This window comes from Protopterus annectens, chromosome 3.part0 (assembly GCF_019279795.1).
Source record: "Protopterus annectens isolate FY-2018-M chromosome 3.part0, PAN1.0, whole genome shotgun sequence".
NCBI lineage: Eukaryota > Metazoa > Chordata > Ceratodontiformes > Protopteridae > Protopterus > Protopterus annectens.
In genome coordinates, this window is record NC_056731.1 from 136,000,027 (window position 1) to 136,013,873 (window position 13,847).

General features: G+C 39.1%; 1 protein-coding gene across 1 annotated transcript in view; it reads left to right on the forward strand.

Annotated features, from left to right (window-relative positions):
• The window catches only part of MALRD1 (MAM and LDL receptor class A domain containing 1), a 3,217,568-nt gene that overhangs the window by 791,211 nt on the left and 2,412,510 nt on the right, over nucleotides 1–13,847 (forward strand). Inside the window, exon 10 of the mRNA XM_044065510.1 lies at nucleotides 13,443–13,599. Coding sequence (XP_043921445.1) covers nucleotides 13,443–13,599 — 157 coding nt within the window. The remainder of the gene's footprint in view (nucleotides 1–13,442; nucleotides 13,600–13,847) is intronic.

The window sequence follows — 13,847 nt, forward strand, 5'->3', positions numbered from 1 at the left end:
ATTTGGCTGAGCATATTTCACCAGTTCTCTAGCTATGGCCAGTGTTTGCACTCACTGGAGCAATAGTTGCCACACTTTCCTGTTCAATGTCCCCCACCCTCCAACTGTCCAATACCTATGGCCTCCGGGGACTGAGTATATATAGGCATGCTGACTGTGTGCAGTGATAATGAGGGCAGAAGAGGGATGTAAATGTCTCGGACAGATTCAGCCACTGACACCCCCACCTGTGCTTCACTTTGGCCACCATCATCATCAGAGTCTGAAGGGACACTGACATCAGGTTGTGTAGGGGACAGAGATCAACCCCTCCAGTCACCTGTGTTAAGAAAGGGAAAAGCAGTACATTAATACCTACACTATTATGTTCTGCAATACTCTGTTGCAATATATGTAAAGCTCTATACACTGTTGTAACTATTACAGACCTGTTTAACCCCAACCTCATATATTAGGATATGAGGACATTACTTTTCCCACAACCATCTATAGTTACTTGTAAATTAAAGCTCTTTACACAACAGTCTCATCAGCAACAATGAGGTACACTGCTGACATTTGTGAAGACTCTGCACAGTTGGCACATATGGCGATCTTTAATGTCCTGACAATACTGTCACATCTATCAGTGTGGTCACACCTACAAGGCATAGGTATAACTCTAAAGTGTGTGCAGTCAGAAAATATCTGTGCAGTTGGCAATCATACCAACAGTACAGCAATTCAGCCAGCAGTCCTGGGATGACATTTTTGGGAATACATTGCATTAAAGCTACATTTATAATAAAACAATGTTGTGCTTACCAGGAGCAGGACCACAGTCTTGTCAGATTCCTGAAGTACCTGTACAAAGTTGAGGGAGAGGTAATGTAAACACCAATGCATGTTCCACTATAACAGGGTAACGCATCCATATATCTTACATTTACAGTAGTTACTTTGTTAATTCTTATGTTGGTCAAAATCTGAGCATGAGATTCAAACTGCAGTTAACCCCCCCCCCCAAGAAAAAACACCTGACACCCACGTAAAAGTATCTACACCTTGACATACTGAATGTTACAGTATTCGAATGCTGATCAAACTAAGCCTACTTCGATGCTCCTCTGGTGTGGAAACTGTGGCACCCACATCCATGATATATGGTGTGATGAATGCCTGGGAGCTGTCATGTGTTCCTAGGTTTGCTAGGAATTCCTCAATAGCTGAGAGTGATTGTTCTGCTGCAGGACCTCTACTGGTCACACCACAATCCCTGGCCACATTAGCTGTTCTTTTGCATACAGCATTAATCATATCTGTGGCACAGTGTCAAACCTGCTCATATATCCTGCCCTGGTGCCCTATGGTGTTAACATCACAGACAAGGTCAGCCCACAATGCTGCCTTCTGTTCCCTGTTTTGCCACTCCCCAGACAGTAGGAGTTCATAATGTTGACGGAGGCCTTCCAGGATTATATCACTAACAGCGTCCGTAAAAGGGAAGTGGCATCTGGCATACATATTTCCTGAAAGACAACAAAATTGGAACACATGTTAGGATCACATAAGTGAAAGCACACTATGTAGAGATACAGCAAGAACAGAATGACTGGCAGTATCCACTGCTTGATCACACATGTCATATTCTACAATATGCAAGCATACTAACCATGTGGATGCAACTAAGATACTAGAAACAGTCAGCTATTCCCATGTCTGCCATGACAGATACTACTGTATGATCACATACCCAACACAAGAGTCCATTGTAGTGTGTCCCCTAGGGGCCAGCCCCTGATAATATGTCAAAACACAGTGCCAAACAAATAGTACTGCTTTATTTCAACCACTATAAAGGGACATTCCCATGAGACCAGTGTGTCACACTGACAACAATCATTCCATCCATGATGAAATGTACATCCTCTGTAGTTATAACAAATCTGAAGATCAATGACATGTTATCATTACAGTTCTAAGAAAGGCTTAATGCTATAATCCCCATTCCCCCTAAGTTTATTCACACATGCTTCATTTTGTAAACAAACAGGTTACATACCTGACTGAGTACAACACAACTCTGTTGATATGTGCAGATATATAAAGTTTTTGGCAACGTGTTTACTGTCTGAAGAAGTCTCATACAGACTGGTTCCCCTAGCCAGATGTTGGTCTTTTTAACATGGTTCTCGTTACAAGTGATTGGCTCTTAACCAATCTGTGGTTCTGAGATGCTAATTGCAGCCAGCACAGTTGATTTGCAGTATAATCAACCAATAACATGCAACCACTGAATAATGTAGATTAGAAGCCCTTTCTGAAATGTCATGCTGGACATTCCTGGGGTCAAGATACTACATCATTGCAGAGGGTATGTCTGTAGCAGTTAATTTTACATGCAGATATGTGTGCTACAGGCTACAGCTGATGCTGCAGGGAACAGGTATAGACACAGCGTGTGAACACTTTAAAGGACAATGAGCTGTGGCAGCATTGTTGCAGAGGCAGAGCCAGAGTGAGAGTAGCCATTACACTACAGATTAAGGCATGTGTTTAAGGTAAGTATGTTAGGCAATGGTATCATTAACAGAGTACTAGGCAACATGATTGTTGTGTCCTTGAACAACATAGGGGGTGCAGAGGGTATGTCTGTAGCAAATAGATGTGTGTGCTACAGACTGCAGCTGCTGCTGCAGGCAATAGGCATAGGCAGAGAGTGTGAACATTTTGGAGGACAACATGCTGTAAGAGTAACTGTGGGACCTGTATCAATCTTGTTGTAGAGGCAGAGCCAGAGTGAGGGTACCCCTTCCACTCAAATTAAGGCATGTGTTTAAAGTAAGTATATTATGCAATGGTATCACTAAAAAGAGTACAAGGCAACATGTTTGTTGTGTCCTAGAGCAACATAGAGGATAAATATACCATTACGTCAACCATTTGGGCAACTAACAGGCCATGTGTTACATTATGGTAGTCATTTGGAACATGTGTTCTGGCAGTCCTTGTTACTAGCAGGACCTCCATATGTGTATGTAAGTTGTGCAGCTGTGCTAATCTGTAAAATCATTATGAAATGATTGTGTGCTGCACTCTGATATTAGTGGGCCTCATTTGCATTGCCTAAGTTAAAATCTTCTGTGAATAGATATTAATGCGTGACCTGACACTTTATGCACTTATAGTGTTGGTATAGGGATATGTCAGGTATGTTCCAATCTGTAAGCCTGAGACTTCCATCAGTGAAAAGCAGATCACCTGGAACAGGCCTACCTTGTCGCACTGTAGTTAATTAATTATAACAATAAGTTAAGGCTAGCAATAACCAAACCAATGCTAGTATTAGCATAATGGAACATAATATTGATTAATCTTAACACATCAAGGTATATTATGTGGAACACAACAATAGATAACATAACAGTAAGTATGTTAACAGCAAACCAGTATGAAATAACCCTTAACTCCAACAAAACAGTTAGCTTAACAGACTATATTATTATTAAATCATAATAATAAATAGCATTAATAAATTAAAGAAGATAAGGAGTGGGGAGAGAGATAAAGACCTACCATTAGTGAAGTTGCAGATGATATTAATACACAGACTGCTAATACATACTTCTGCAGGTGTGCAGTGTCAGTTGTGAGTACAGTCTCAAATCCTTCTATAGATGATGTAGCACATACATACCTCTCAAGCTGTTAGAATGGGACAGTATGGGCTAAGCACTAACAAATGCAGGTACACAACTACACAGAACTGTTTCACATAATGTGCACGTGCATAACTACCAAGGTGTTCTGTAAACGGATTTACAAATACATTGCATTCCAGGTAATCATTTGTATGCTAATCACGGACCAGACAGATTGGGCAGTTGTCATTACATTACGAAAAATTGTGACACTTGAGAGGTATGTTTGTTTACAGTAAGTAGACTAGACAGCCATCATGTCTTAGTTGGCAGGCATGGCAGGCAGGGGAGTAGAACCCAAAACCTGTGACTGCAGGGGACATGTGCACATTGTATAACAATCAACTGCAGTGACATTAGAACAGACATGCAATGAATACAGCCCTACTGCACTTATTTCTACAAGTTTTTATGAAACTATAATCCTGCTTTACACTTTATTGTTATTGCTCCTTAGAATCTGTGAAGTATACACATGATATCTGCCCACAATGTGAGCTACTTTACCCCATATACCTTGTTTTTGGAGTGGGGAGAAATAAAGACCATTATGTGAGTGAAAGTTGGCTGCAGACAGCCCTAAACTGTACTGTGGGTTGTGCAATACATTTGTCAGGTAATCACTTTTACATCCTTTATTTCAGTTTTACAGTTGACTGCAGCAATATTAGAACATGCATGCAGTGAATACAGCCCTACAGCACTTATTTCAACACACTAGTTATCAAAGCACAGTCCTGCTTTACACCTTGTTGCTTATTGTTATTGTTTATTGTACTACAGTTATCAGAAAATATCCATACGTACCACGCTCATGGTGCATCCTGGCTAGGTGCCTGGCATGAGACTGGACATTGCGATCCGTTCAGCTGCAGCTGTTAGAAGAGAAGCACACCATTATACATACCAGTTTTGCACAGATTCAGTTCGTATTTTAGTAGAGTAGTGACAAACATTCTTACATATCTGTGGGGCATGCCCAGTCCTAGCTTCTTGGACCCAGGTGTCCAAGGTTCCCCTCTTCCTTCACTTCAGGTCATCATAGTGGTGATGACACTGCTCATTAGTCCAGGGGATACCAGTAGCATTAGTAAGATCTCTGGCCAACTGATCTCAAGCTTCAACTTTACATTCTGAGTCTTGGTAATCGCCCTGCAACAGCCAGGGTTCATAGCAGTGGACCAGGAGTCCACCAAACAATATGGGCACCTGCACACCCCACCTCTTCATCCAAAAGCATGCTCCCTCACCAACACCACCAGACATATTGAAAGGTTAACAAGACTCCAATGAATGCTGCAAAATTCCCACCTATTGCTTTTAATATAGGCTGTTTTCTCACCCTTACATGTCATACTGCAACATTCAAAAAAGTGCCAGATTGCTTAGCATCATTCAAACCTGCTTAGCAGAGCTTAGCATCCCATAAACTCACACAGCTGTAGTTTAGCAAAGCTTAGCAATGCACAAACAGGAGTAGCTGTTAACCATGTTTAAGCAGTGCTTAGCACCTCACAGCTTTTTCAAATGTAACAAATTTGTTTTTACATTAAACCACCATTTAGGTCACCTCACACATTTCCACAGCAATAAATGTAAAAAGGTATGAGTGATGAGGACTTGAACCCATTACCTACAATACTCTAGGCTGTGACTCTACCTATTCAGCTATGTGGATAGTAAGAAAACCATATAACCACTAAGCTACCTGTTAGCATTGCCAAGCACCGCACTGCACAAACGGACATTCATAATATAAAATAAAAACACATTGACAAAAACTCATAATTAATTGCATCTGGTTTCTATTTATAGATGTCTAGCAGATGTCACCTGTGCATATGTAAGTGCATCTTGGCATTACTGCCCTCCATGCCACACTACACAAACTGGCATTAAAAGAAAGCAAAATAAATAATTACATCTGGATTCTATTTTTAGATGTCCGGCAGGTGTCAGCTGTGTATGTGCAAGCACAGCTCGGCACTGCTGTGCTCTGCACCATGCCACACAAACGGGCATTAAAAAAAATACCAAACTATAACAAAACATATTAAAATTCACACATATTTCTACACTAGCAGGGTACATTACAGGGATTCTTTTCCTGTACATAACATCTGTCCAGGAATTCCCTGGACAATTCACAACCATGGGACACTACACTACTGCCAACATGGGTTCAATATCCATGTTACTGTGATCTCCCTTGGCAGCGCTCCATGATTAATATGCATGGCATGCTGCTGAGTGGGAACTGTGTCCATGTACACCAGTACATTCCATGTAGGCTCTACATGGAGCCTACATAGATTTTATTGAATATTGGGGCAGGACTTTTTTGTTTTGTTTTGCTTCATTTTTGTTTTTGTGCTTCTCATCTTAGAGCTGAGCATTTCAGAAATAGCTGAGTTTTTTTCTTGATGTGAGATGCATTACCAGATCACCAGAATGGAGAATTTATTTTTCACTTTTTGCTCCTCAGCACAGAGGAAATCTTTGAATAGGTAGTTGTAGATATGGAATTTATAGAAAGGTAGGAAGGGATACAGCTATATATTTGGAGATTTCTGTAGGGAGTATGGGGCTAAAGTAAATATATTATAATTTAGGCGTGGAGAGGTTGATGGAGTGTGAAGGAAAATTTGAGAGCCTGGGATGAAATGTCAATAAAATCAGTAAAGCATATAGTCAGAAGAGGGAATGGTGGTAAGTGTTTGGCGTTTAGGGCATTTACTGAAAGGAAGTTAAGAAAGGTAAACTATGTTGATATGGGTGGAAGGGAGGTGTATGGTTAGAATTCAGGAAACTTAACATGATCAAGGAGGAATCTGGGATAGCTAAGGATGTTATTCATTTTATGGAGGCTTAATTAACAAAATAAAAGTTCAAGTAAAGAGGGGGGAAGGGTAGGGAAGTTTAGAAGAGGGTGATGAGTGTCATAGGTGGAAAAGAGAATGGAGACAAAGTCAGAAGAATAGAATAGGGGTAATTTATAAAATTCTGGAGCAGCATATATGTAGAGAAGCATTGGAGTAATTGAAGAAGAGCTGTATCAAAGGGAATGAATGAAAAGGAGATGCAGAGTTTTGTTTTTCCAGCAAGATTACAAAAAGGTGGTGCTCTGATGATATGTAGAGGATGTATAGTTGAAGTTTTGACATAGATGGCAAATGACACAGGTTAAAGTAAAATGGAATGGTGATGGCTAGATGAGAAATGCTGCAGATGTGGACATGAATGAGAGATGAAACACAGAAACAGTGGTACTATACGAAGGTGCAAAACTAGTGGTATGATGTGTTAGAAGTGTCGGGGAATGCATTTATTGGAAAAGAGCAGAGATGAATTAAGCTTTTGTCTGTTTGTGATAATTTAACAGGAAGAGCTAGATAAGACTAGTATGGGGTTTCTATGATAGGAGTGGTTGTGAGCTGGAGGATAGTGCAATAACGGAAAGTAGAGGAAATAAAGTCATGGGGATGCCAGAGATGAGGAATTGCTTAGCAGTTATTTGGCTAGCATCTAGTAAGATCGCAAAAATTAAAGAAAGCAAAAGAGATGTGAGGCACAACATGTGAAGGGGGAGTGAATAAAAGAAAATGGGATATGATCCTGGTGATATCGTAGAAAGGAGGGATTAGAGTGGGGGAGAATGCAGAGGGTAGGGGAAAGTAGAACACAGGAAAGTTCAGAGTAACATGTTGGGGAGAAGAAATCTATTACAGTTATCAAATGATAACTCATGTTGTTGGATTCATTCCCAAGTTGTCCCTTACATTTTATCTGTTTTATTTATAAATATTATTCAATTTTAGGTGTTTGCATTTATTTGCTGGTAAAGTCTATATAATTTAGTTTATGAACCAACATTTGAATTCAAAAAGATTAAGTGATGGTGGTGATGCTGATAGTGATAAACTATTCTGTACAGTACAAATCATGTCAAGTAATACAATATTTATATATGTGGGCCTGCATATGTGTGTGTGTGTTTCACTTTAAGAAATCACAACTAGGTTTTATTGCATTTTAACTCCAAAAGCCATGATAGAGGCAGATGTACTGATTATCTTACCTTTTCCTTGCATGACAAATTGTATGTGCATTTTCTTAAAATAGTAGAACTCAGGATCACTGCAAAATTTGAGAATTTCTGGATAGGGTATCAGAAACTTTCTTCCGGGTACGCTCTCTGTTTTGGGTTCTTTGTCATGTTCTAAAGACAACTGTAAGAAGTGTTTTTCCTTCTGCTGTAAAACAGTGCTTAAATTTGGTGGTTCTGTATTATAAACAGTGAATACATCTACATCGACACAGAAAGGCCGATGTATAAAATGAGTGAAACATGTAATTACCGAAAATGAAAACGCCAAATATATTTGCTTGGCCAGAAGGGTGATCCTGGGGATGAGGAAATATATCCTTTTTCCCACTGTAGTGCAGTCTCAGAGTTGGTATATTTAAGTAGGGGAGATGTGGGGGGTAAAGTGGGGCTTGCCCCCCCCCCCCTGCAAAAGTGTGGTAATCTAACTTTATTTAGTTAGTTTGAGCTTACCTGCACGGCTCTGTTGGTTGACAAAATACATTCGGCATTTTCATTTTCGCCGATTACATATTTCACTGTTTTTCTACATTGACCTTTATGTGTCGATGTAAATGTATTCACTGTTTACAACTTTCGTGTTTATAATATAGACCCAATTTGATTTTTGCAAATAAAGAGATCACTTAACTTCTCAGATAAATCTGTTTGTTATTGCTGTAAGGTTTTCTCACTCTAAAAATGCAAACTAAAAGAACTACCATTCTATCTTCAAAATATGAGCAATAGAGCATTAGGTGCGTGTTGGGGGGAGGGGGGCTAAAAATATGATCTGCTATGTGTAAGGATTAGAAGACAATGGTATGCTTTGTAACAACCATGCTGTAGGACGAATTACCAGATAACTCCATTGGGGCAAACAATAACACATCTGGCATTGCTTTCAATGGGTACATATTTTTGTTAAGGGCAAGTGGAAGAAAGGATTCATATTACCTGGAAGTCATCATGCAGTAATGGAAACTGTGTGATGGCACTATGACTGTGATGTATCTGAAAACTGTATACATTTGGGAAGTTGCATATTTGCAGTGTACAAGTGAGGTGAATTCAAAATTAGACTGTACTAATAATACAACTTTAAGAAATTATTAATAAAGGCATGGGGAAAGAATAATAGATTAGAGACTGTCTGCTTTCTGGAAGAAAACAGCACGCTTGCTCTCTTTAAATGAAGCAAAGTCTTCCTGATCAGAAATACCATGCAGTATATATGGTACTGTAAATCAAGTGCACACACACACACACACACACACACACACACACACACACACACACACACAAACACACACACGCAAGCACACACACACACACACACACACACACACACACACACACACACACACACACACACACACACACACACCAACTCTCTCCTACTCTGCACTAATATTTATTTATTTACATTTGTTGACCGGGAAATTCCGACTGGACACAGGTCCATTTTCAGCGGAGGCCCAGGGAGAAAAGCTCCACACTAGCAAAACAAGTAACAAATGCAGAGCTAGTAAAATATGTAGTAAACACGAACAGCAAGGATGTATGATGACCCAATTAGATACAAAAAAGTAGCAATACACATGAAAAAGTAATAATACATTTAGAAGTGACATTTTAAATATAAGGTGACATAGAATGCTCAGTATTATAATATGTAGATAAGTAAGTTTAGATAAAAGTTAAGAATAAACAATTACACATTCAAATTGTTTAATTTGACAGTTGTAGCTAAGTATACTAACAGATATATAGCTGACATGCATCATATGCTGATGTAAGCAGGAGGGGTTCGAGGAAAAATCAGGGGAGATGAAGAGGAGAGATATAATGGTCTGATTTTAGGAGGCAGGGTGGGTAAGGGAGGGGATGTGAGGAGAAGTGAGTCTTAGTCTGGATTGGTACAAGGACATAGCCAGTGGCTTTTTAAGTGGACTTTTAGTTTGGCTTTGAAATGATGGGATGAAGGTAAGGTGGTAATTGGGGGGGGGGTGTTCCATAATTTGGATATTATGCAGGAGAAAAGAGTGTCTCCAACTGAGTTCTTGGCTTTGGTAACTTGGAGTAGGTTTTTGTTGCTGTAGTGTAGTGGTCTAGTAGTATAGTAGGGCTGGAGAAGATTTTAAAGAGAGGGGATGTTTTGAGGTTGGTTTACTAATTTGTGGGCGAGTGAAAGTTGACTGAGCCTGAGAAATTCCGTGATTTTGAGCAAATCAAGTTCTCTAAGAGAGTTGCAGTGATGGCTGAGGTAGGATGACCCAGTGGCAAATTTGGCTATTTTGTTGTAGCAGGCCTCTAGCTTGTTTAGGTCAGTTTATCTAAGATTGGTAAGTATAGGAGAGGTGTAGAGTAAGGTTGAAATGAGGAGGGAGTTGGCTACTGAGATTCTTGCTGCTTTGGTGAGGAATTGTTTATTTCAATGCAATGGACCTAGTTTTTTGTGAACTTTTTTTATGGTTAGAGAAATGTGAATGTCAAATTTGAGATGGTTGTCAGTCTCAATGCCAAGCAGTTTGGTGTATTCTTTAGGGGAGATAATGGTGTTGTCGCTGGCCAGAATATTGAAGTGGGGTTAGTTAGGTTGGGTTTAGTGGGCTGGAAGATAAGGAGATTAGTCTTGTTAGGGTTGAGTATTAGCTGGGCATTGGATAGACAGTTTTCTACAGAAGAAAATGCTTACTGTGTTATTTTGTGATGTTCCGGTATAATTGGGACTGAGCAGATGAGGGTTGAGTCATCTGCATACTGTATGAGAGTGGACTGCTTGGTGGCTGTGAATAGATTACTGGTGAAGAGTGAGAAAAGCAGTGGTCCAAGGATGGAGCCATGGGGGATGCCAAGTTTGACAGTAAGTCGAGGTGATAGGTCATTGTGCCACACAACGGATTGTTGATGGCCATCTAGATAGCTCTGAAACCAGTTTGTAGCTGATTGTGAAAAAGAGAGGTTAGTGAGAACAGAGAGTAGTTGTTTGTGTGAGACCATATCAAAGCCTTGGACAGATCCAGGAATGTGGCAGAGGAGAACAGGCCATTGTTTTTGTGTTGAAGGATAGTATCAGTGAAAGAGAGTAAGGCTGTGGTAGTACTATGGAATGGCCTGAAGCCATGTTGAGTGTTGGATAGAAGGTTATTAGTTTGTAAATAGTCTAGGACTTGAGAGTTTATGCATTTCTCAAGTATTTTGAATAGTGGAGAAAGGATGGCTATGGGGTGGTAGTTGGAGAGTTCAGTGGAGGAGCTACCTTTATGGAGGAGTATTGTGTGGGATATTTTCCAAAGTGACTGGACATAGCATTCTGATAAGGATATATTTATTAAGATAGAGACTGGATATGCTAGGGAACTGGCTGCTAATTTCAGGTATTTGCAGGGGACATTGTCAGCAGCAACTTTTGTAGGCTTAAGCTTTAACAGATTTTTTTTATCATGGAAGTGGGCACAGGAGAAAAAGAAAAGACAGTGGATAGATTATTTGCATTTGATGTGGGGGGTGGGGGGTTGTTTGGTCAAAGATAGAATGGATTCAGTAAAGTGTTTATTGAAAGATGCATTGATACTACTGGAGGAAGGGAAAGATGTGCATGGATGGTTGCCAACCTTACCTAGGTGGGGAATGGAGTTTATGGAGGACCAGAACTGCTTAGGGTTATTTTGGGAGGAGTTTAGGGCAGTCTGGTAATATTGGAGTTTGTTGAGCTTTATCTGCTTTTTGACCCTGTTGTGCAATTCTAGGAATGACTGCCTAGAGGTGGTGTTTTTGGTAAGGTGCCAGTGGTCCCATGCCTTGTCCCTAAGTTTCATTAATGACCTTGTGTCTTTTTGAAGCCAAAGGGCAAACGTGACTTGACTTTGGCATTTCTTATAGGAGCATGTGTGTTTAGAATGTTTAGTAAGGCTGAATTGAAGAAATGAACTGCATCATCTAGGCTGAGGTATTTTAGTGGTAACCAGTTACAGTTTTTTAGGGAAGATGTAAAGGTGAGGTAGTTGAAGTTTACCCTGTTATGAATTTGCCGAAAGATGATGGGTTTGTTACTGTTTAGGTGGGGGCCTTAAAAGGAATGTTGGATTGTGGTCAGTAAGAGTGTCTGGTAGAAGGATTTCCCCTTTTCTTTCCAGACCCTATAAGAATGCCTTAAGTAAGGGTATCTTAGAATATGGCTTCCCTGTGCTTACCGCAGCCTCTAAAGGAACTATGTCTGCCATTTAAACCATATCAACTGCTTTTTGCAGGTTCATCACTCTCTTTTCAAGAAATGTACACTGCTGCAAAACTAATAGAAACTAACTGGCTATCTGTGAACAAATGTGCTGAAATTCTACTCTCTTCTCAGCTGTTTAAACTTATCAAGAATGGCACCTCCTGCCTCCTCTTGCTGCAGAGTATTCACAGATTCAACAACATAGACCTTTAGAAATGCTAACTACTCAGGTCCTTTACTCTACCCCCCTATTTAGGTTTCATTGCATAGACTATCCTTTCTTGGCCTCTTCCTTTCTTCTTAAAGATCCTTCTTCTTATCGCATTTTCTGATAAGGGCTAAAAACATATTACAACAGTGTAAGAAATTAGGAAACAAAAGTGCTCTCTCTCTCTGTCTCTCTCTCTCTCTCTCTCTCTCGTCATGTGACTTAACTTCCCCCTGTCTTGCTTCTTTTTCTACTTATTTTGCTCTGATTCCACTTTTCATAGTGATTCCTTCAACATTCCAACCCTAGTACCTACTCCATATATAATACATGTATGTATTGTGTTTTGTCAGTCACTCTGCATATAATGTCATGTACCGTACCTATTGTCTTTATACCTTCAAGACTACTCTGATGTTCACTTTGTATAAATACATGTATATTTGTATATATTGAATTTTCTCTTTCACTCTGTATATAATGTTATGTATTTTTTGTGTTTACCATGGACAAAGATTGAAATAGATTCAATACGATCAGTCCTCTGCCCAGGTAAACAAATTTAAAATAAAATCCATCAGCCATTTGCCTCATATGTCTTCAAAAAAGTGAAACAGTAACTTGTAATAAAAAGTATCTTAATTTATTCCATTTTGGATGGACTTCTCAACTCCATAATCTAATGCAACGCTGTGGTAATATCTAATGTGTAGATAGTAATCTGTTGCTTAAGATAACATTCAAATGGACTATCACTTTTACAGTAATACGAAATATTACAGTATAGTATTTATACAATCTTGTTCATATTCATTCATTAAGATATAAATGACAACTTCCTTGAATTATTATTGAAGCTTATAGCTGACAATGGAAAAATATGCCAAAGATTTGAATGTTAATGCAGCAATGCATTTATTTTTGCAATATAGTGCAGCTGCAATCTACGCCTGGGCTTATTTAAAGTAGAATAATTATTTTTTAAGTTTTGAAAAATACAATGTTCTAAAACAAATAAATAGCACTTCGTATAATCAAATCCAATTATCACATAAACACTAACATAATGTGATACTATGTCTGTCATTGTGTCTCTAGATAATCTGATGAGTGGAACAGTAGTTTTTAAAACTGGAAGTGAAATACATGTTTGAAATGTGTCCCTTTAAATGAAGTTAAGTTTATATTTACTCACAAAATACTCATTTTCTGGAATACTAGTAATTTTTTCCTGTTAAAAATTTTCAGGAGTACAGTAAATGGATGGTACCTGTATGCAGACAGCTCAAATGGTAAATTTGGTAACACTGCTGATATCACTACACCAATGATTTCTCTTACTGGTCCTAAGTGCAAACTGCTCTTTTGGACTTACATGCATGGTGCCACAGTTGGGTCTTTACAGGTAATGCGATTTTAGTTTTAATTCTGATTTTTTTTTCTTGTATCCGTTTGTAAGCTTTCAGCAAAAGTATAAAAAAATGTACCACTAAGCTAAATATTATCTTCTAGTGAATCCACAGCCATGTCCTTTAACAGATAATCACCCTTTGCTGATATGACTAAGGTCAAGCATTCACTATGAAGCATCCAACACTCATAGAGAAATTCCTCCAAGTTTCTCCATTCATTCACTCATTCTGCTGCAGAGAA